General features: G+C 32.4%; 1 protein-coding gene across 2 annotated transcripts in view; it reads left to right on the top strand.

The window, feature by feature from the left end:
* Positions 1-24,008, top strand: part of LOC129914502 (ELMO domain-containing protein 2) — a 50,655-nt gene extending 26,647 nt beyond the window's left edge. For both annotated transcript variants that reach the window (XM_055993799.1, XM_055993797.1), the window contains exon 3: positions 22,831-24,008. In XM_055993799.1, coding sequence (XP_055849774.1) covers positions 22,831-23,253 — 423 coding nt within the window. In that variant the 3' untranslated portion in view covers positions 23,254-24,008. The remainder of the gene's footprint in view (positions 1-22,830) is intronic.
* The last annotated feature ends 1,013 nt before the right edge of the window (positions 24,009-25,021 follow it).

Genomic DNA, 25,021 nt, shown 5'->3' with positions numbered 1-25,021 from the left:
TAATAAAAAAAAAGAAAAGAGAAATACAATTGTATTTATAATTTGAAAAATAAGTACTAAAGCACTAATCAAGAACAAGTTAAACTTTTGTCGACAGCACTGTGTTTTGTGTGTGTGTATTTGCAAAAAAAGGGCACTGATCAAATGAGCGATAAGGCGAAGCAAATGTATGCACTCAGAAAAAAAAGTTTGAATCTCTATTTTAAATTTCAGATTCTTTTGAAAGAAAACTAATAGCACTTAATAAAAGTTTTAAAGTTTCTTAATTACTTTAATTAAGTTTGCTTTAATTAGAAAGAAATTAAACATGTACTTTTAATTTGATTATAAAAGTACCGGCACATAAGAACAGCTGGGGCAATTTGTCCCGTAATATAACGGGTCTTAACACTGTAAACTTTAATTTACGATTAATTAAATCAATTTTCACGTTATCACAATTTTAATATTTATCACAATTAGGTAAATCAGATTAACTAAATCAAAAAAAAAAAATATTTTAATTTTCACTCCGTGTAACTAAAACTGATTTATAGCGTTTTCGTTTGGGAATTCTTAGAAGCGTCCGGGACTTTCCGATCCGGAATGACAAACGATCAGAGTTGGATACTTTTTTTTATTCTGAAGTTTGGGTTTCTTTTAGAGATGAGCTAAGTCGTGATTTTTCAATCACAGGTATACCTGTGACTGTGATTTTTAATTCACGGTGATTCTAACCTGTGATTTTTAACCGTGATTTCAATTTTTTTTAATGAAAATCCCAAAAAAAAAAAAAAAAAACGTAGCATTTTTAACGTTTGTATTTTCGTACGATACTTACGTAGGAAGTACTATTGAAGCTCAAATACGAGTATATTTGAAACAATGGAGCTGATTTTACAAGGAAAACTGGTTTAAGCAAACAGATCCGCGATTTACCAAAGCCATTAGTGATTATACTGGGGAAAACATTATTTTGTCTAGGCGACTCTTGATTTTACGGAAGAAATTTATTATTTCACGGGAAAAGTAACTTTTAAACCCCTTATTCTAATCAGGGCAACCTGCGATTTCACAGCAAATATTCGGGTGCAAACCGTGATTCTTCTGGAGCCATACGTTATTGTAAGGGGTTAACAAAACAATTATTTTACCGAACGTGCGTGAATTTCGGTAAAAACAATTCACGTTGCAAAAAATTGTTTTATCCAAAATCACAGGTTAAAAGTAATTTTCAATGCATCTGCGTGAATTCCGGCTAAAATAATTCACTTTTACACTGTTGCAAATAGTTGTTTTGGCCAAAATAAAAGTCATTTTCAATGCATTTTCGAACTCTGCTTAAAATAATTCACCTATACACTTGACCTGTTGCAAAAGTTGTTTTGGAAAAAATCACAGGTTTGAAATAATTTTAAAGCATTTGTGAAGTGAATTCCTGTCAAACCAATTCACGTTTACAAAAGAACTATTGCAAAAGTTGTTTTGGGAAAAATCACAGGTTAAAAATAATTCCAAAGCATTTCTGAAGTGAATTCACGTTTACACAAGAACAAGAACTGTTGAAAAGTTGTTTTGGGAAAAATCACAGGTTAAAAATAATTCCAAAGCATTTGTGAAGTGAATTCCTGTCAAACCAATTCACGTTTACATAAGAACTATTGAAAAGTTGTTTTGGTAAAAATCACAGGTTATAATTTCCAATGCACTTGTGTAAATTCCGATAAAAACAGTTCACGTTTGCACAAGAACTGTTGCAAAAGTTATTTTTTCCAATCAAAGGTCAAAAGTAATTTTCAATGCATTTTCGTGGATTCCGCTTTAAATAACTAACGTTTACATAAGAATTGGTGCAAAAATTATTTTGAACAAAATCACGGGTTTAAAAAAATCCTAAACATTTGCGTGAATTATGGTCAAAACATTCATGTTCACAAAAGAACTATTGCAAAAGTTGTTTTGGGAAAATCACAGGTTAAAAATAATTCCAAAGCATTTGTGAAGTGAATTCACGTTTACACAAGAACAAGAACTGTTTAAAAGTTGTTTTGGGAAAAATCACAGGTTATAATTGCCAATGCACTTGTGTAAATTCCGGTAAAAACAATTCACGTTTACACAGTAACTGTTGCGAAAACGCATTGAAAATGACTTTTGACCTGTAATTTTGGAAAAAATAACTTTTTGCTACAGGTCAAGTGTAAACGTGAATTATTTTCCGCGGAATTCACGAAAACGCATTGAAAATGACTTTTGACCTGTGATTTTGAAAAAAATAACTTTTTGCTACAGGTCAAGTGTAAACGTGAATTATTTTCCGCGGAATTCACGAAAACGCATTGAAAATGACTTTTGACCTGTGGTTTTGGAAAATATAACTTTTTGCTACAGGTCAAGTGTAAACGTGAATTATTTTCCGCGGAATTCACGAAAACGTATTAAAAATGACTTTTGACCTGTGATTTTGGAAAAAATAACTTTTTGCTACAGGTCAAGTGTAAACGTGAATTATTTTCCGCGGAATTCACGAAAACGCATTGAAAATGACTTTTGACCTGTGACATTTACTTTTGACAAACATTTTTGCCTCGCTTCTAGTGTAAAGTGTAAACTTAAAACATAGAGATCTTTTTTATGATTGATCTATGAGATCACGCCATATCCTAAACGAACTTGTCGAAAATGACATTCGGGGTAAATGCTCTATTTGAGCGAAATGCGAACTGTAAAGTGAAAAGTAAATACCCAATTCACGGTTAAGGTAATCACAGTTTATTTGAGAACTGTTCACAGGTAGTGATTGTGATTTGTCAATCACAGGTTAAAAATCACAGGTCGTGATTTTTTGCTCATCTCTAGTTTCTTTGTATTTGTGAAACATCAAATGCGAACGTCTGATGAAAGTTTTGTTTTGTTTATTTTTTTTTATTATCATTAAGTTATCTATTTTTGTTTTCTTTCTTCACATTATTTTAATATAGTTTAAAGTTTGTGCATAGTTAAAAATCTTGAAATTGAGAAATGAACAACAAAGAATGACATGATACAACTACTAAAGATATGGCATTGCGCATGTTTGGTGTTGCTTTTCACACTTTTGTGCGCCTCGATGACGTCACTGAGTTGAGGCAAGTAGGTATTTTTGGCGCGATTTCACTCTAATTCCTTATGGTATTGCATTTAGTATTTACTTTTAACGTGCCTTTAATTGATAAAAACTACATCAAATTGCTTTAATCGACAAGAAAAAACTATTTTTTAAACTTTTAAATCCATTTATGAAAAAATAAATGTATATTAACATTTTAATATAAAAAAGAAAACTGCAAACCAAAATACTAACATGTTTTGCTTTGAATTCCTATGCTGAAGAAGAAATGTCAAACTCTTTGAGAGTCTGTGACGTAGATGCGCAGAACGAAACAAAATTATAAACGCGAGTGCGCTATCTGTTTAATTGTATCATGAAAGAATGACATTTCATTACTTTGACGTCTTAAGTATTTACATGTGTGCGTGATTCTGGTTTTGATTCTGCCTCAAAATTCGGAATCGATTTTCTCTTCTTTTCAGAATTAGAACTGTCATTGAGTGCCAAACGATCAGTTTCAGAATTGTTCGGGAGAATTCCGGACAGTCCGGGACGACCAAACGAAAACGCTATTAATTAATCCCAAATCAATGCACTTGTCTTGTACCGAGTGTGTAGGTGCAATGTATTTTTTTTCTCAAATGCAGGGATTAAAAAAAAAATAAATTAAAGAAAAAGAATTTGAAATTTTATATCAATATATATAAATAATTTATATAAAAGAAATTCTACTGAATTACCTTTATATAATTAAAAAAAAAAATTACCAAACCATATTCCAACACCGCAAGCGCAATTGCACGCGTGTAAATATGTATGTACGTGTGCTGAAGGCAAAAATCAAGATGAGCAAAAAGAGAGAATTGAACAAAAAAAAAAAAGAATTTACTTTGACTGAAAAAATGAAAACTATTGTTAGAAAATGAAATTAATTAAATTAAATACGGATCTGAAGGACCAAAAATGTTCGATAGCTCGAATAAATAAAAAAAAATATTTAAATTTTAAAGTTTTATAATAAACTAGCTAACCCTCACCCGCTTCGCTGAGTGCACTTTTGAAAAATTGAACCTGTGTGAAACTAATTTAAAACCGAAAAAGAGAATTTATGTTTATTGCAATGAACATTTCTAATGGTTTTTGGTACACAACATTTTAAAAAGAGCAGATTGTTTTCCTACACGTGGACAGCCAACGTACCTATATGTAGCTGTCTATAAACAAAAATAGGTAATTTCAAAACCAATACCTCATATTTGCAAGAATGGACTTTGTGCTTTATTTATGGTTAAAGCGAAAGCAAGATGAACAGGAAATCAAAGTCTGGCGGAATAATTGCAATTCGATGAATCGAAACATACATCTTCGTCTTTGAATTTTCCATACAAAATACCAGCTTTAATCAGAGTTGCTATTAAATTCCTTACGGGAAGTCTGTCACCATTACAAAGTTTACTTTCAGGACTAAATAATATTGCGGAGTTCCTGGTTCAACCATCAAAGGATTCAATAACTGCGTCGAGTAATATTCTAAATCGTTTTCACCTGTAATTGTGTCAACTGATTTGTCTAGGCTAAAAATTGTGCATTTATATCGCCCGAAAGTATTACTATGATTTCTAAAAACATTTTTATCTGTGCCACCCATTATTGCTTATTCATTTAACACACCATATGTGTAATTTTTCTTTATGCTTGGAAACACATTTTAAATCAATTAATTCCTCGAAATTGTATTACAATAAAAATTGGTTGGAAGTGCAGTTTGGCCTTCAGAATAAAGTGGCATTATTCTATTACCAATGTCCAATAGTTTATAGCTAACAAAAATCAAGATTTTAAACAGACATTGATTTTGCCTGCAGCAGTGCACCATGTTACCTATAATCGGCAAAGTTTGTCGAAAGTCACCAGCCAAAAGTTTAATGGCACTGTTAAATATTTTTTGACTTTCTAGCAAATTCATCTAAGGTGCTTTCATCCACACAATAACCTGACACTGTTGCAAAACTTTGCTCATGTAGGAGTAGGTGTTTTAAAGGCAACTTAAGAGCAGATTGAGCTGTACTGTCATTAATAACGTGGCTTGAAGAAGCCAGAGCCAATGTTTAGATGTTAAAATCAAGGATAGCAAAAATATTTTCCCTGTTTCACCAAGTGCATATAACACAAACCCAAACTCTGATTGATCACACGTTGTTTAATTGTATAGTTCACATTATTATGCAGACCACTTAACTTCGGCACATTAGTATAATTCAATGCAATCGTATTGCCTTCACTTGATCAAAAAAAATATTGCTCTTCTGCACGATTTGGAGTAACCATTTCTAATTTTGCCCGTGTTTTATTCTTAAAAATAAGACTGAAGATCAAAACTTGACTTAGGCCAGTCATTATGTCGGAAAAAACGGCTTAGAAATGCAAAATGACCGAGAAAGCTAAATTTTGGATATGTTGTAGAGGATGCTTAAAAAAGCTTAACTTGAAGTTTTCGACCAAGATTTCCTATGAGCTTTTTCCGCCATTTTGAAAAAAAGGATAAAATTGGTTTTTTGACAATAACTCGGCTACAAGGAGCTTTTTTGTAGCTTTTAACGAGTTCTACAATTCATGCGTACACACTTTTTGTGTATCATGAACCGTTTTCGAGATATCGATTAAAAAAGTCAAAAATTTAGGAAATGTCATTTGTTTTTTGACATAATCTATTTTTGGGTAATGAATATCGAAAAAATTATTAAAATAAAATTTGTAGACCACATTCAGACCTACAATGTCGTATTTTTATATTTTTTTTTGGACAAAAATTACGACTTCCAGCCAGCCGCAAAGTCGTTTAGTCCGCGCACACCGCCAAGCAAAACGCCCGTTCGGTTGTAAAAAAAAACAATCATTCATGTTTTTTTTAATGTTTATATTATTAATATTATTATATCAGTAACACATACATACAAATGTATGTACACTCCGCTTCAACTGAATAAGCACACAAATTTTCAAAGGTATTTTGTCCATTTTTTCCTAAGATTAAGCTTTCAAGTAACATTTGATGATGTTTACAGTTAGCTTGCGATGTTGAGAAACCAAATCAGAAAGAATAATTCTCAAAGTACCGCTATTTTTTTTCGTGTTCTCTTACAAAGCGTCCCATATGGAAAAATGCAGTTTTTTTTTGCGTCAACTGAATAGACACACGGTCTTTCAAGGTCAATATCTTCGTCGTTTATGAGAGTTTTGAGGTGTTTGGCATACCAAATCAAAGGTTGAAATGTTCTCAGTGAGATTTTGCCATTTAATTAAAATTAAAAAAAAAAGTAGTAGATTAAAAGCTTTGAATATTGTCGACAGAGCTAAAATCAATTTGCTAACGGAACATGTACTGACCGGGTCTGCTATAGCTACCAAAATTGATCGGAGTTTTAGTGTGTTGCCTATTCGTACCTCAAAAATAAAAGTTCGTACAGGAAAAATATGAATTAAGGTAAAAAACGGCAAAAATAGCAGTTAATCGACGAGAAATTTTGAGATCTGCCTCCAATTCATTTGACTCTGGGGCAAAAATCAAACAAAAAGCTGGTGTTTCTGCAAGTGTTTCAACACTCCGCAGCGTTATTAATAGCACGGATCATTTTAACCCATTAAAAGTCCAAAAGAAACCAACTTTAAACAAGCAACAAAAAAGTATTCGTTTAGAATTTTCTAGACTCCATATGAGCTGGAAAAATGAGTGACGCAAAGTGGTTTTTTTCATTTGAAAAAGGTCAATTTTGATGGCCCCGATGACTTCAATTGTGAAAAAATAGCCTATTTTTAAATCCAAAAAGTTTTTGATTTTTGAAAAGCTTGGAATGCAGTTACTTTTAATTATTTAAGATTGTATGGAAAAACTATACTTTTGATTTAGAAAATATTGAGAAAAATTGAAAAAAAAAAAAACAAAAAAACGATTTTTAAGATCGATTTTTCCATAAATGACAGTAATATTGGCGAGAAGTAATTTTCCATAGAAACCAAATTATACTTTTCTAATGGCCTTTGACTTTCTTAATTTCAATCTAGCATTAGAATAGCTCTAACGTGCAAAGTTTTTGAGATATTGAATTTTGAAAACACTATTTTTGTGATGTATTGGCATGGTAGTATCTCAACGTGATGTGATAGAATTTTTCTGACTAAAGATTCGAGCTCAGCATACAAAAAATCATTAGAAAAATATACTTTGATTTCTATAAAAAAAAAACTTTTTGACTAGTGAAATTGAACAAGGCATTCACCCACCCCCTTTCCCCAAATTAGTTTGTGGGTAATTTATTTTTCCGATTTCACATACCATTTATCCTAAATTTTCCAACCACCCATATGCTGCTAATAATGTTTGTATTTTCAAAAATGATTGGCACTGATATAATAGCAATTTTGATGAACTAAATAATATAGAGATTAAAGTAAATTACAAAATGCACAATCAACACAAAAAGACGGTATACTGTATTTGCAGAATTTTGGTTAATAAAATTGGGGTTACAAAAAAACCATTACCATCTTCTTCTCATTATTTATTAAATAAATACATACATTTGTATGTATGTGTTACTGATATAATAATATTAATAATATAAACATTAAAAAAAACATGAATGATTGTTTTTTTTTTTACAACCGAACGGGCGTTTTGCTTGGCGGTGGGCGCGGACTAAACGACTTTGCGGCTGGCTGGAAGTCGTAATTTTTGTCCAAAAAAAAATATAAAAATACGACATTGTAGGTCTGAATGTGGTCTACAAATTTTATTTTAATAATTTTTTCGATATTCATTACCCAAAAATAGATTATGTCAAAAAACAAATGACATTTCCTAAATTTTTGACTTTTTTAATCGATATCTCGAAAACGGTTCATGATACACAAAAAGTGTGTACGCATGAATTGTAGAACTCGTTAAAAGCTACAAAAAAGCTCCTTGTAAAATTTTCGCATCTCGTCAGATAGCCGAGTTATTGTCAAAAAACCAATTTTATCCTTTTTTTCAAAATGGTGGAAAAAGCTCATAGGAAATCTTGGTCGAAAACTTCAAGTTAAGCTTTTTTAAGCATCCTCTACAACATATCCAAAATTTAGCTATCTCGGTCATTTTGCATTTCCAAATGTATATAATGACTGGCCTAACTGTACATTTCATGTTTGTATTAAAAATATGGATTAAATGTCACACGACGCTTTCGATATGCTATATTCTGAGTAATGTTATCAGGATTGCATGCGGTATATATTACTAAGAACAATATCTGTATTTAATTTGACGAAGACCAAACAAATGTATCAGGAAGCTCTGAATCGGAATGAGTGTCAATTTCAAGGAAATCCAAACGTCAATTTTCAAAAAAAAATGTTTGAATTTCAATTATAAATTAAGTGACATCAAAAGATTTTCCTTAGGTTATTTAATGAAATATATTGGAGCTAAGGACAATTTTCTATCGTAAAAAATATGGAAATAATTTACTTTTAACACGGAAAAACAAACACACTAATATTTTTCCATGTCAAACGAATTGTATAATAAAAACAGTAATTTGTACTCACTTTGCTTTTTCGAAAATCTTTCTGAGTTGAGCGATTCTTGCAATTCAAGTTTACATCGGTAAAATCATTTGATCAAAACTATAAGTTTTTTAAAAGCCCCACTTTAAAAGAAACGGTTATTATTTTGAAACCCTGCCTTAATTAATTTGTTTACTACTTACCACGATAATGTCCTAATGTCCTTTGAATATTGTTGAAAATTTATTTTTACTCGGAATCAGGCTTTAAACGATAAAATTATTTTGAAAGCCTGTCTGAATAAATTTGTTTTCAAATTAAGTTTAGTTAAAATTTTTAAAAAGCTTAAGTGTTTCTTCACTCGTACAAATTGACAGCTATGTAAAGATGGGAGAAAATGTATGATTTTTTTTTTGATACAAACCATCTACATATTAATACTTTTCAAACAAAAAAAAATTACCAAAATCGGACCAGCCAAACGCGAGTTTATCGGCCACACACACTAAACGAACTCATTTTTATATATAAGATTTATTTAAATAAAAAAGAATGATTAGCGAGAAATTAAAAGATAGGACTTAACCCGATGCTGCAAAAGTGAATTATAAAAGAGCAAGATTTTGACAATAAGCTAACTGGAACAAATCGGAAAGAAATTAGGAGGCGTTGCCAATTGTTAGTATTTAGTGTAGAATAAAGGACATTCGTTTCGGATAAAAATTTGTAATAGATTTCAAACAGTTTTCGTTTATTGAAAAGTCATATTAGTCTAGCAAACAAGGTCGATGCCTTTAACTCCTACTGGCCTAGGTTCGAATACCGGTAAAAATTGAATTTGTTTCTTTTTTTGTGGAGATTTTTTTGACAAATTTAATTAATTTTTATTCTAGTAATGTAAAAAAAAAAATAATCAGCCTTATCGAGGTATCCGTTCGGAGAAAGTTCCGAAACGATAGCCCGTTCCGATCGGAACTTACATTTCTTTCAAGGTATCCACTTCTGAACAAAAAAAAAAAAGTATACAATCGCATTCATTTGACACATGTGTCAGTGTGATTTATTCAATAAATAAAAATAGTTGTGATGCTCAATTCTTCTTAATTTCAACCAACCTCTCTTGCTGAGGCTTTGTCGCTGTTTTTTATTGATCTACACGAAAAAATCAAAATTATATTCAAAGCACAACTGTCAAAAAGTCTTTGCTGAACAAACTTCATCGTAATGCGTTGATGGGCGCCATGTTTCATCGGAAGATTCTCCGATATGTCTATCGGAAACGATACCTCGATAGAAAATTCTCCGATTTCGAACAAATCGGAAAAAAAAATTCTCCGGACGGATACCTCGATAGGGCTGAATAATATTATCCCTTCAGATTCGAACCTAGGCAGGTAAACTTAACAGACATTCACCTTATCCTCTAGGCTATCTCCAATTTTTGAAATAGGAAAACTTTTATCTTATAAGCTGTTTAGGATTTGATTTTGGGTTGCTGGATTTGCTTTTGGATTGTTGGATTTGCTTTTCTTAATTATTTTAATTCAACGCACGATACTAGAGACATTGAGAACAGCGGAAGTTTCCCTGGGTGTCCACTTCTATTTGTAATTAAAATTATTCAATGGTTATACCTTAATGCTGAAAATAAATTAATGCTTTATGTTAAAAAAGTAACAGAACATTTTGTCCTAAACCGTTTGGGTACTTTTGCACAACGTATAGGTACCACTTTTTGTATCATTTTAACAAATTCTCTCTCATATATGAATAGTTTAAGGAATTTTTACATTTAATGCTAAAAAATGTTAACCATTCGAATTTTTAAGGAAATCGGAGAATATATTTTGCTGTTCTACAAGACTGTTTTGCCTTCATAAAATGTGGACGTCATCTGTGCCCATGTTCTGTAACTTTTATCATTGGCGACAAATTATTTGAATGACTTTAAAATCCATTAAATCTCATCAAAATAAAAGAAATTTTGCTCCGGATCATAATTTCTAAATTCATAAATTCTGAATTTGAAAGAAATTTTGCTTTATTTACGGAAGAAAATGGATTTTAGAGACGTTGAATAACCTTTATCGCCAGTGATAAAGCTACAGAACAGGGGCCCTGCATAGATACAATGATCAAGTTGTGAATAGTTTGACATTGGAGACCCTTGGGGGATACCGTTCTGTAAAGAGTAATATTCAGAAAAGCAATTATTTGTTTTGACACAAAATTTTTCTATTTGTCAAAAAAGATTTTGTGTACTAAAAAATCTTCGGGCCTATACCCCAGGCTTTAATTTTGTTTAAGACTTGATGAATACCAATTCTATTTAAAGCCTTTTCGAAGTCAAGTGACAAGTTAGTCACATGCATCGACAAACTATACCAAGAGTACTGGGAGTTTTGCCTTTAAATTTGGAGAGGCAGCTTTCGAGCTCGATTTTTGAAATTGGTGTTTCAACATATAAAGATTAAGAAGTAGTCGAGTAAAATTAAGCATAAAATTGGTAAAATCTCGGAATCCAGGGAAAGTCGATGAATCTGTAAAACTAATATAGAGCGCGGTGAAATTTTTTTTTAACTTTCTTATTTGACCTTTTAATAATGCAGCCCTATACTCGATTTACAGATTCATCGACTTTCCCTGGATTCCGATGTATAAATCTAATTGTACTCCAATAAAGAAAAGTAATTAGTATTTAAAGGTGGTTTCAGTGATTGAATTTTATTAGTTCTGAAAGACAAAGAAAAGTTTTCATCGTTGGAAAAATTTGACCATGTTTGTGCGAAAACCTTACTTATTTCGCTCGGGGTTATGATATTTTGACCTTAGTCTTCTATACACATTATAGAGTGCGGTGTATAAGAACCTGTTAGAGAGCGGATTTCTTGCCAGATTTTTGAGGGAGAAGAATGTGGTGTTTATTGAGGATGTAACTTCATTAAATTTATTTGCCTTTGAAATTTTTAATTCCCTACGAAATTTAGCATTTGATTTTTTAAATACGAGAAGGTTAAGCTGATTAGGATATTTTTTGAAAAGTTTCCATGTCCTGTTTTTTATTTTTTTGCAATGAGTTGAGCTCTGAATTCCACCAAGATACGTCCCGACTTGGAGGTTTTGACGAATTTTGGGGAATAGAGAGGTTGGCTGCAAATCTAATCGCTTTAGTAAGTCGAGCTGTCTCTTGAGGAAGTGCTCGTGCATGATACATTTTGTGTGCGATGGTGTTGGAAAACGGTCCAGTTTGCAAGATCAGTTTTAAACTTGGCGGTAACACGATACTTTTCGAGTGTTTGACTAGATGTAAATGTCGTTATTATAGGGAAGTGATCACTGACTGTTATAAAGATTTTCTAATGCAATCCATGATATTCTTGGAAACAATGTAGGGGAACAGGTGGTTCTGTCTATATGTGTGAAGCTTTAATGGGTGGAAAAATGAGTAGGGGAGCCATAATTGAGAATTATGAGGTTAGAGTTTGATACAAACCTTTCTATGATCGCACCTCTACAGTAAGTTACGGGGGAGTCCCAGAGAACGCTCCATGAATTAGCATCGCCAGTTAAAATAACTGGCGTGCTTATTTGGTCAGTTATATTTACAAGATCATTAATGGAAAACGACTGATTAGGATGTATATATATCGTTATTATAGTAAAATTACATGGGAGCTGAATTTCAACTGCTAGTGTAAGAATAGGAGAATTTATCACCTTTAGTTTATGTGGTATACCTTTTCTTACTAAAATAGCTATTCCTTGTTTTGATGGTCCCTGAAGAGCTCGGCTGACTCAATTCCCGATCAGCGGAGTCAAGTAGTGGTTCGATGTTAGTGTAGTTATTGCATACCGACATCTTGTGGGCCTGGGTTTTCTACGTAGTAGTTATTTTTTTCAAGCTAAGTTTGAGTTGCTTTTGAAAAAGGAGATTGAGATTGTTTATTAGATGAGTAGGTTTTGGATTTTTCAGATGAATGGGGCTGTGTGGTAATAGAGTTTGAGTTTGTTTCTGAAATTTTGGAAAATTCAGATAAAGGAGTTGGGTCGGGTATTTTTGATTCTTGAGTTAAATTTAGATCTCGTTTCTTGTGATTGTTTAATTTGGGAGAAGTTGGATGATAACACTGGTTAACAAAATTTAACTTTTTTTTGTTGCCGAAACAAAAATATACTTTTCTGAAGGTTTTCGGTGTGCTGAACTCGAATCCGAAGCCAAAAAAAAAAAATGAATCAGCTCCCGTTTTTGAAATATTACCGTTAGAAATTGCAGTACTTCGGACCTTATTCTTTTATATAAGGAAAATTGTTTGAGCATATTTAGTAAGGGTTATTTACTATTTTCCACCTTTTTAAATCTGTTTAAATCTTTCCGATATCTTTTATAAATTTTATAACGTCATTGTCTCTTTTATGATATATGAAGCCAAACCCACTTACTTCATTTTAAGATATCTCGGGCAATACAAAAGATATTGAAAAAATTTAAACAGGTATCGAAAGATGGAAAATAGTTCTTATAGAAACCGTTCCTAATTATGCTCAGACAATTTTCCTTATACAATAGAATAAGGTCCGAAGAACTCAAAAAAACGTGTTTTTGCATTTTTAACGGTAATATCTCAAAAACGGGAGCTGATTAGTTATTTCTGACTTCGGATTCGAGTTCAACGCACCGAAAACCTTCAGAAAAGTATATTTTTGTTTCGGCAACAAAACCCTTGTAAACCAGTGTAATCATTGGAAGTGGTGGATATAATGGTGTTTTGAGGTATGAATTGTGGAATTTGTACTGTTCGTTTTGGTGCTTTTAGAGTTTAAAGTTGAATTCTCTGTGTTAGTTTGATTGGATTTAGGAGAGTTTTGTTAATTTTCTTTATACAGAATTTGTGCTGCTGAATCATCCGCATTTTGCTTTGTTTTTTTGGAAAATAACTCGGATGAGGATGAGAAACAAGCGGGGATGTTATTTTGTTCTCTATGAATTTTCTTAGCTTCAGCCATTGTTTTTTTTTTGTGGGTTTTTATTGTTAAGATTTCTTTGGCTTCTTTATAAGCAGGACAAACCTTAGAAGAAGATGAGTGGGCTTGTGAGCAATTTGCACACATAGTTTTAGTGCAAGGTTGAGGAGTGTGAGGAGGGAGACTGAAAATATCGCATTTTGCTTCACCAGTAACCCGTTTACTCGTGTGACCGAGAAGTTGGCAACTACGACTGCGCATAGGATTTGTTATGTATTCATATTCAGTGACTTGCTTTAAAAAAGCCAATGTCTTGTCACTTGATTTCGGGGTGTAGTAGAGGTTAAATGTAAAGAGAATTAAACCGGTTTGTCTTTGCTTGCCATCCACGTTTTTGGTAAATTTATAAACATCTTTAACTTCTTGACGTTCCATTTTTTCTAGTATTACGTCTTTTGGGGTGTTGACCAAACAAGAGGCATAGGCAATGCTCTTGACTCGTTGCAATTTTACAACTACTGGACAAGTTTTAGCAAGATTGTCAACTTTAAGGAATGTTTCATTTTATTGTTTTTACTAAGACAAGAAGGTTGCCTTCACGCATTTGATTTGGGCGAAATCACTACAAATTCGGGATTTTTTGTGTTTGTTGAAGTTGGAAGTTCGGGGTAAGTATTGTTAGCAAAATCGTATTCGTAATCCAACATTGATTTGAAAAATAATCAAAAAGTAGATCGTCCTTTTCGATTCGATAATTATAATAATATATTTTCAGATATTTTTTAGAACAGTTTTTAATTGAAATACTAATTTTTAATTTTAAAAAAGTAAGTGTTTTTGTAAGTGTTTTGGTTGTTCAAGTAGAACCAATTCTTCTTCTTGATACATCTAATACGGCCCACCGCTGGTGACGTTCTCGGCACCTCAGGAAATGCCATCAGATCTAAAAATAAACAATTCTTTGAAACAATAACTAACAACTTGCTCTTTAAAATCTGGTGTGACATCAACCATCACCTGGCTCCAACACCACCGGTATGGAGACCAAATATCAAAAACTTTACTGGTGTGACCGCAGCCAACACCTGGCTCTAACACTAACGGTATAGAGACCAAATATCGAAAACTTTACTGGTGTGATCGCAACCAACACCTGGCTCCAAAACTAAAGGTATAGAGACCAAATAATATCAACAACATTACTGGTGTGATCGCAACCAACACCTGGCTCCAACACTAACGGTATAGAGACCAAATAATATCAAAAACATTACTGGTGTGACATCAGCCATCACCTGGCTCCAACACCACCCGTATGGAGACCAAATATCAAAAACTTTACTGGTGTGACCGCAGCCAACACCTGGCTCTAACACTAACGGTATAGAGACCAAATATCAAAAACTTTACTGGTGTGACCGCAGCCAACACCTGGCTCTAGCACTGACGGTATAGAGACCAAATATCAAAAACTTTACTGGTGTGATCGCAACCAACACCTGGCTCCAACACTAACGGTATAGAGACCAAAAAATATCCAAAACATTACTGGTGTGACCGCAGCCAACACCTGGCTCTAACACTAACGGTATAGAGACCAAATATCAAAAACTTTATTGGTGTGATCGCAACCAACACCTGGCTCCAACACTTACGGTATAGAGACCAAATAATATCAAAACATAACTGGTGTGACCGCAGCCAACACCTGCCTCCAACACTATCGGTATGGAGACCAAATATAAAAATCATCATTGGTGAGACCTCAGCTATCACCAAATTTTGCAACCATTATAATGAAAACAAACCTGGATTAATTCTGTTAGCCTCGTCTTCAGAATCTAAAAACTCCAATATTTCTTTCATGTCACAAGATATAGACCATTACAAAGGCCATGCTCTCAATTGTTCTTTTGAAACTTAAGTTATGATTTTTGTGCCAACCTTTTGTATTTAATATCTTCCATTGGTCAAACATTTTACTATTTCATAAGGACCCAAATATTCATAATCAGTTTTACTATCATGCATATTATATTATGCATATTGGAGCGGTCTAAGAAGCAAATTCAGGAACGAATTTTCTAAAATAACCCGCTAGTCGCATCAATTGTCGGACTTGCTTGACATTTTTTGGAAAAGGCGTTTCAATCAAAGCTTGAATTTTCTGTTTTCTAGGCCGTATTCCTTCACCTGATATTTCTCTGCCAAGATATTCCAAGCTTGATTGAAGAAAACGACACTTACCAATATTTAAGGAAAATCCTGCAATCTTTAATGCTTCTAATACCTCTCGAAGATTACACTGGTCAACAAGGTTTTTGCCACAAGAACCAAAATATACTTTTTTTGTATTCCGAATCTGAAGACAGAAAAGTTTGATTGGCCTTCGCTTTTGAAATATTAGAAAATGTCAAAAAACGTAATTTTGGCTGTTTTCGAGGTTATGTTTTTATGTGGAGTAATTCATTATTTTCTCATAAACTAGAAGACATAGAAACATATAGTTTTCACTGTTCGATAAGGAATCAATTGAGTCAGTTTTCTGTGTGAGTATTTTATTTACTAAGATTCACAGTCTGGACAAAAATAGTATAAAATGAGTTTAAAAAATTTTTTTTCGCCTATTTTTAACTTTGAAATCGATTATTTCAAAAACTATTGGTTATAATATATTGATTTAAAAATTAGAATCAAATGTTAAATTTTGCCTTTTTGAAATGGTATCATATATTACTGTAAGTGTTGCCGTTGTTTTTTAATAATTTTTTTTATTTTGATATTTTTTTTTAGAAAAATGCCCCTCCCACTTAAACAGGGGAGGTTATCAAATCCTGGCACCCAAGTTATCCTACTACATTCCGAAACAACATTTTTGTTCTATACCTTAGGGCCGGTTTGTTCGCAATCGATTATCTTTAATCAGGGATTATTCCAGTTGATAATCGTAGATTCCGTTTGTTCACTAAAATTAAAATCAAGGAATCTATGATTTGAGCAGTTAATTTGAGATTTTGTTAATCAGCCGATTTTGATCGATTAGCACCATTTAATCAAGGATTTGCTCGAATTCAGTTTGTTCAAACTTGATTTTCGCAATTGACATGAAAGGACAAACAAATAATAATTTTTTCATCGCTCAATAGTCAATACAATACAAAATGTTGCGTTGTTGTTGTTTTCAATGAAAAAAAATATATCTTTTCACCAAACAAAAACTGACATTAGTACCTATAAAGTTCGAAAATAAAGAAATAAAACTTATTCTTTGGCTGCCAAGTTTACATTTATTCATAGTGTACAACTTCCACAGCAACATTATGCACCTATTTTTCTTAATACAAACTGCATTACAATATTAACGCATCTTGAAATTTACTTGGGATTCGTAGTCATTCCGATGTGGGTTTGAAATTGCTGACAAGACCTCCCAAGCTGCGTCGTTTTGCTTGGACGTTGAAATTTGATGTCCGTTTTGGCTTAGCGATGTAACATATTATGTATTTCTGAAAACACACAATCATAAATAAAACAATATAAAAAGATAGATAAATATTTTGGTATTTATTTACCTTCCCAACTATTAGCGCTTTCAAATTCACGAAAAATGTGTTTTGTTCACATCACAAACTTCAATAAAATGACAAATAAAAACTTAATTAACTCTAGATTAAGTTTCGACAACCAAACTGACAGATAGATTGGAAAATGGAACGATTTGTGGAAAAACTATGATTTGTTAATCAAGGTGAAAAAAATTTGAACAAACGCTCTTGATTATCAAGGATTCTTAATCCTCAATTAAGGGGAATCCGTAATAATCAAATTGACGATTTAACCCACTCTCGACAAACTGGCCCTTATAGTTCGAATTTCTGTATCTGGGTTGAAATCGAAAAATTTTTTTTCTAAGCCAATTTTGAACTGATTTTCATAAAAAATACCTCGTTTAATTCGGAAATAAATATTATTTTAGAATATGTTTTTAAAACGGCATGCTGTTGTGAAAATATATACTTTAATTTGATGTCGAAGTTGGATGAATGACGAAAAAAATGGAATTTTTGAACTTTGACAGCTTATAAATTCTAGGTGGTTTAACCGAGTTACATGTTTTTTACATTGTTGAAAAGGTATATTTATCTCCTATTAGAAAATGTAAAAAAATCGAAAATGGGTAAAAATTTGACGAAGCTAGATTTTTTTCAATGGGTGAAGGTCAAAAAAACCGTTTTTTGCCCCTAACTCCAGATTTTGGGGGTGTTAGGGACTTTTTAAATATCGTTTCGTAATCAGTGCGACTAGCTCTACAAAACGTGATAGGTCTCCGCCCGTGTATATTTTAAAACCTCATTTTTGTAACACCGTGTAATTATAATAATATATTTTCAGATATTTTTTTAGAACAGTTTTTAAATGAAATACTAATTTTTAGTTTTAAAAAAGTAAGTGTTTTTGTAAGTGTTTTGGTTGTTCAAGTAGAATCAATTCTCGTTTCAATGATTCTTCTTCTTGATACATCTAATACATCTAATAGTATACAGGGTGTCCCAAAAGTAATGGATCAAACGAAATATGCTGATAGGCGAACTATAGAGCTCTCAGATTTTGGTAACTTGTTCATCCCAAATCCTTACGGTTTTCGTTTTGATGCAGTTTTTGTGAAATTTCGAAAAATCCCGACTTTGCAACAGTATTTTGCTTCCTCCGCTCATAATTGATTTTTGTTTTTTACAATTCTTTCACTAAAACATTGCCTAATAATAAGAAATAATTAATTAAACAAAATATTTTTCATTTCATACGCCATTTTGCTGCAAATTAATTAACAGTTCCATGTTTTATAAAAACTCAATTTCTTTCTTTTATTTCAGAGCAACACTCTGAAAAAAATTTGTATGGTGTGGCACTGGTTTATTATTTAGAAAATTTGTCGTGTTATTGCAGTTTTCAAAAATGTTTAAAAGTTTCCAAAGTTGAAATTAAAACGAAAGATATTACAATTTGAATGCAAAAAACAGAGGTTTTCAGAGCAAAATAACAAACAAAAAACGAGGCTTTTGTTCAAAAAGAAATAAAAAAAAACAGTCGAGAAAATATGTTTATTTTTCTTTGTTATTTTTTTCTGAAAAGCCCTATTTTGTTTTGTCCAAAAAATTTGAGATAGCATTTTTCCATGATATTACGATGGTAGAGAATGCCAACAAAGTGGGTCCGGAAGTCCGTCAGTCTGTAAACGAGGCTTCAGCCTAAACGGATAGACCGATTGATGTCAAACTTGGTATGTAGCGTTATTTGGCGGCTCTCCAGAGGGGTTTTTGGATTAATTTTTGGACCAAAAATAACGGTACTTGTCATATACCGATTTTAGAAAAATTGAAATATCTCAAAAACGGCTCCAACGATTTTGTTTAAAAAATTCAAATATTATTTTTAAGACCAGGTCTATCTTCTAACGAAAAAATTTTTGTTTGAAAATCATTATTAACGGTACCTGCCATAGAACCGTTTTTTTTTTTTTTCAAATCCAATTATTTCCGAAACTGCTTTTTCGATTTCAAGGAAACTTTTTGTGAAGAAGCATTTATATAATTTAAATATAAACCAAAAAAAAAATTCCAAAAAAATAATTTTTGGATTTTTAAAAAAAATTTTGAAATTTTTTTTTTTTGAAAAATCAAATTTTCGAAAACGGGATACCTATAGTTTTTAAAAAAACCGCTCGAAAGATTTTGAAATTTTTTTTTTTTTAAATGCATCTTAACATATCAATCAAAACTGCATACTTGTTTTGAAAGGCAATTTGATTTCAGATTTTATTTTATTAAAAAAAAACGAATTTTATTTTTTTTTAAATTTTTTTGTATAGTAGGTACCTACATTTTCCAAATTTCTATATTAAAAGTCTTAAAAACTTAAGCAACTTTAACTCTAAGAGCAAGTTCGTGCGACCCAGTTGTGCATTTTATTTTGTTTGCAATTTGAAAAACATGGAACCTTATTAGGGAACAGGATTGAGTCAACCAACGAAACTCTTGATCTACAAGCAGCTTCTTCGACCAGTCATTGCCTACAGCTTTCCAGTATGGTACACCATCTCCAAGACAGCCATGAAGGAACTACAAATGTTCGAGAGAAAAATATTGAGGATTTGCACTGGACTCATCTTTGACCGACAGCGGCAGAAATACTATAGCAACTCTACGAGGAAGCAAAAATCATACCAATTGACAAGTATCTACTGCAATTGGTGAAGGTACTGGTAGGAAATATCGCCAACCATCCCAATCAACTGATGAGAAGAATGACAGCCCAACAACGACATCCGGAACCTAGGTACCTTTGCGCTTTGGGTATACTGGCTGAGAACATAATTTCAATGGACAACGAAGAAGTTAACTTTTACGCCAACAAACAGTCGGCTTACTACCGTGGCTAACGGCAACCAAACCAACCCAACTCAACAAACCCCACAACTGGACATCCGGGTCTGAACACCCCGAGGACAACCTAGTCAGCAGACTTTAAATTAAGTTTATCCATGTATTATATTTATTTATATTTTATAACTTAGTCATTGTATAAGGTAAGACCCCCTCTGTGCCAGCAAAATTTTGTATCTATCAATGAATCTTAGACATAAGTTAATTTTAAGTCTATTGTAAATAACAAGTTCAATAAAAACAAAATTGAAATTGAATTGGAACCTTATTACTTATTAGGTAGGTATATTAATAAATTTGTGAGAAACCATAGAAGTTGTATAATTTTTTTATCAGTATCGTCACCATTAATCTTTTAAAAATATTTTTATAAAATTATCCTGGAAGCCGTTGAAATTACTAATTTTGGTGCATAAAACTCATTTTTTGTATTTGGTATGAAATACAACTCTCAGCCAGCGATATGTCGGTAAGCAGTTTATTGTGTTATCGTGGATCGATAATACAATTTATCCCAAGGACTTCACGGATTTAAATTTGTTTCGGTTGCGGATCGAGTAGTTTCCCGGAGAGTGAATCACTACTTCTTCGGTAATAGGCATGATTATCTGTGCTTCGACTTTGAGTCGAGCATGTGGGAGGTTGTATTTTTTGTTTACTAACCAGAACCACTAACATGCACTTATGATGAGCCTCTGACCGTAGATAACAGCTTGTTCTAAGTTTAATACACCAAAGAATCTGAAGTAGAAAAAAATAGTATACTTATTTCTAATGAGAAAAAAGTTTAACCCTCTTGGGGCGCCATCTAGCGTCAAAATAAAAATCTGCAAAAATTAGGGAACTTGTTATATTATTTTGAAATTCCTCTTAGGAATTTGATTCTTATAGCGTTTTCGTTTGGTAATTCTTAGAACGGTCAGGGACTGTTCGATTCGGAATGCCAAACGAACAAACTTCGATTCTTCTTTTTGATTCTGAACTTTGGGTTTCTTTGTATTTGTGAAATGCAAATAATGCGAACGACTGATGAGTATTTTTTTTATATTTCATAAAAAGATATCTTTTATTTTTGTTTTTTCACTTTATTTTAATATAATTTAAAGTTTGGCATAGTAAAAAATCTCAATTTTCAGCAATGAACAATAAACAATAACATTTTAATACTTTGACGTCTTAAAGGCCCCAGCCCATAGAATCCGTTGCGTCCGTTCCGTCAATCCATCCGTTGAAGTTGAAGTTTGGGACAGAAAGGGGTGACCCATAGAATACGTCGTACGACGGATTGCTTTTTGACAGCTCACTTCAAATTCCGAGGTGTGTTCGATATTTTATCGCTGAATGTGCACTAAGGAAGTTCTGATGCAAGAAATTTGTAACTATTATTGTTGTTCTTTTTTTTAATAAAATAAAATGCGCGACTAGATTTCATGTAGGTACTTGCTCTTCAGTTAAAAACAATTTTTAATAACAGATTATCGTTTGTAGATATGACTTTGGCATAGTAAAATTGAACTCTACAACAGAATTTGAGTATTTAATTGATATAATTTATAAGATACATCATTAAATGTTACTTTTATTACAATTAATTCACTAATGAATACTGAAATTTCACAACTCATAAAATCGGAGAAGAAAAGAACGCAGTTCATTTAGTTCTGAAATTCCCCGGTGTGCACTCTCAAATAGAAAAATGAACAGATCTATTGTTGACAACCAATGTCAAACCATACGACGGATGAAAAAGTAGAAAGTTGGGCAACTTCTTCCGTCGAAACCGTCCGTCTCCGTCCGATCCGTCGCTTATGGGTCGCTTCCCATAAGAACGTGTGTATTTTATCGAGCTGTCAGTCAAAAACTTCGACGGAAAGGACGCAACGGATTCTATGGGCTGGGGCCTTAAGTGTTGATTCTGCCTTAAAATCTGGAATCGATTTTCTCTTATTTTCAGAATTAGAGCTGTCATTGACTGCCAAACGAACAGTTTCAGAATCGTTCAAAAGAATTCCGGAGAGTCCCGGACGACCAAACAATAACGCTATTAAATAACGAACGCCATTAAACTTCATATTTACTAAGGATTAGGGTGGGTCAAAAAAATCGAAATTCTTATTTTTGATTTGGTACTTCGAAAAATCGATTGCTAGACACCTTTAAAATATACACAAATATGAGGTCTTTATATTAATGGGAAGGTCCTCCGCTTTTCAATTTTCCATTTTTACATCAAGCTTCTACTAAAAAAAATAATTTTTTTATTAATTGACTTTTTAGCAAATTTCTTTTCATATTCTTGTAGGAAATTGAACGCTCTACAAAAAAGGCCTTCTACACAGTTTAATAGATATTTAAGGTCAAAAAATCGAGAAAATTTTTAAAAATTCGTTTTTTGTTCTTAATTTTGTAACAATTTGAAAAACTATAATAATCTAACCCGCAAGACTTATTCTTGTAGGAAATTCATTGCTCCACAAAAAAGATCTTGTTAACTTTTTTCATTAATCTAACCATTCTAAAGATATTCGAGGTCAAAGTTAAAAAAAATTTTAAAAACATTTTATACTTTTAAAAACTTTCCAAATCACTGAAAATTGATTATTTTCAATTTAGCAATTCTTGTAAAGGCTTAAACGTTCTACAAAAATTTCCTTGGCATCAAATTGATTGCTTTAACCGTTTAGAAAAAAAAAATTTCGATTTTTTTGACCCACCCTAATAAGGATAGATCTATATTGTCATTTGAACCAAACCCTATACCTTCATTTTTGCCCATTCTCCTTTATAATTATTTTTTTTAAATATTTTTAGGGTGACGATCCTAAAACTGATTTTCGTGGAATGGGTATGCTTGGCCTTGAGAATCTTTTGTATTTTGTAAAGGAGTACAGAGACGCAGCACGTCATGTTCTTTCGCATTCGATGCATCCTAGATTTGGTTACACATTTGCAATTGTTGGCATTAACATAACATCTATGGCTTTTCGAATGGTTAAAGAAGGCAGTGCAAAGACACAGTTCTTTAATATTTGCAAAACAGCACCAAACGTGGATCACTTTCATATGTTTTACAGCTTCTTGTTCTATCAATTTGATAGTTTCTGGATGGAGTCAGAGCCACGAAACATCATGGACTTTTCGACGATTTATAAAAATTTTGAAGAATGGGTCTTGCATGCTCTGAAAAATGATGATACGGTTTTCAACTCGAATCCACTAATAGAAATTATTTAATGTAGCTAATTTATGTATGTATGTATAGTTCGAGTATTTTTCTTTTATTTAGCTTTGTGTGCCATTAGGAATTTTTTCTAATTATTTCATTTATCGTTATTATAGCCATAATTTTAACGAATAATGATTATTTTTTTTGTTTTGATTCTGAGCACAGCCAGTACCTACATAATGTATGAATTTTGTCTCTAACATCGTCAGGCGCAAAGTCGAAATGTTAACTTCGATAAAAAATCAATTGAGAAACTTATACCTTTTTGTAACTCGCCCATTCCAAAGTAACGGAGAAGACATATTGACCTTGTTTTCAGTTTATCTCGTTGAAGAAGCAATATTTTTTCTTGAAACTTGGTAGGTCTCAAGGGCTCATGATAAAGTTGATGTTCTAGAAGTTTCACGAAAAACTAATTAAATGTAGCCAAATTGTTCACAGATGAAGCGTTTACGAAGAAGACGCGTACAATTCTTCGCCGTTACCGTCTTTGTCTGTTAATAATTCAGCTATTTTGAATTGGTTTTTCTTGAAACTTCTATAACTTCAACGCCCTTAAGACCTACCAAGTTTCAAGAAAAAAGATTGCTTCTTCAATGAGATACACTGGATAATAAGCGTGAAAATGTCCTAAAAATTCAAATGGAATGGCCGAACTATAAATAACAGACATGTTTTTTTTGTAACAACCTTTGAGGGTCTTAAGGAAATATAAGTAGAAAATTAATACCGAAATAAAAAAATAAACATATTTTAAGATTAATTTTTTCGGTATCTATATCGATGTTGTTAAGTTTTGGTTTCAGATATTAAATAAGTAAATTTGTTTGTATAAATTTTAATTTATGAAGCTTATAATAGCCCTATGGGAGGAGGCAAAGTACTTCTAGTAGTTTACTAGCGATTTTCAATGGAACGCACTTTCAACGAATTGAATACAAATCGTATATACTCATGAAGAAGAGCATGAGAAGATGATAGTACTAGATTAACCAAAACATCTACTATTAGTAGACTACCACCTCCAATGGAACAGGTCTAATATGTCTTTTTCGATTGGACGTCCAGAAGCGTTACGAAGAATTTCTCTTTTCGATTTCAAATCAGAATCCACTCAAAACCACTGATAGAAAGATAATCAAACGTTAAACAAAATTTCGTGGGGCAGAAGCAAAAAATTTTTATTATTCTCCACCAAGCATACAAAATGGAAGAATTTCAGACTGTTTCGTTGGATTTCAGAATGATTGAATACTTGAGTGAAATCAATCGAAATGACAATAGTAATATTGTCGAAGCTCCCACAGCATATTTTGAGAGTGCGCATATGAGGCGTTCAGAATAATAAAGGGTCAATTCCTTTTGAAATTTGTGCATTAAATTGAACTAAAGGAACTTTTGAAATCAAGTTTTCACAGATCAATAGCTCTAATCTCGAGAATTTTATTCTTTCATTATATTCAAGATAAAGCTAAACCTCTAATTTTTAAGACCTTTAAACATCCATCCTATAGAGAAGTGGACTTCAATCCATTATTATTCTGAACGCCTCATATATCGATTGATACTCAATAGTCTGGCAGCTTAAAGGTAGAAATTTAATTGTCGGAAGCGTCGGACGAAACGGAGGGGAAAAGCGCTCGTACTCGACGGATGAAAACTTGAAAAATTCAAAGAAAACAACAACAAAAACTTAAGATTTGACATTGGCTTCCGACTGCTTCATTTAATTATAGTTCTGGCTTAAGGCCCAACTATAATATGCGAAGGCTCGCA

This window comes from Episyrphus balteatus, chromosome 3 (genome assembly GCF_945859705.1).
Source record: "Episyrphus balteatus chromosome 3, idEpiBalt1.1, whole genome shotgun sequence".
NCBI lineage: Eukaryota > Metazoa > Arthropoda > Insecta > Diptera > Syrphidae > Episyrphus > Episyrphus balteatus.
The sequence above is the reverse complement of the archived record's forward strand: the minus strand, read 5'-3'. Positions and strand labels throughout refer to the sequence as shown.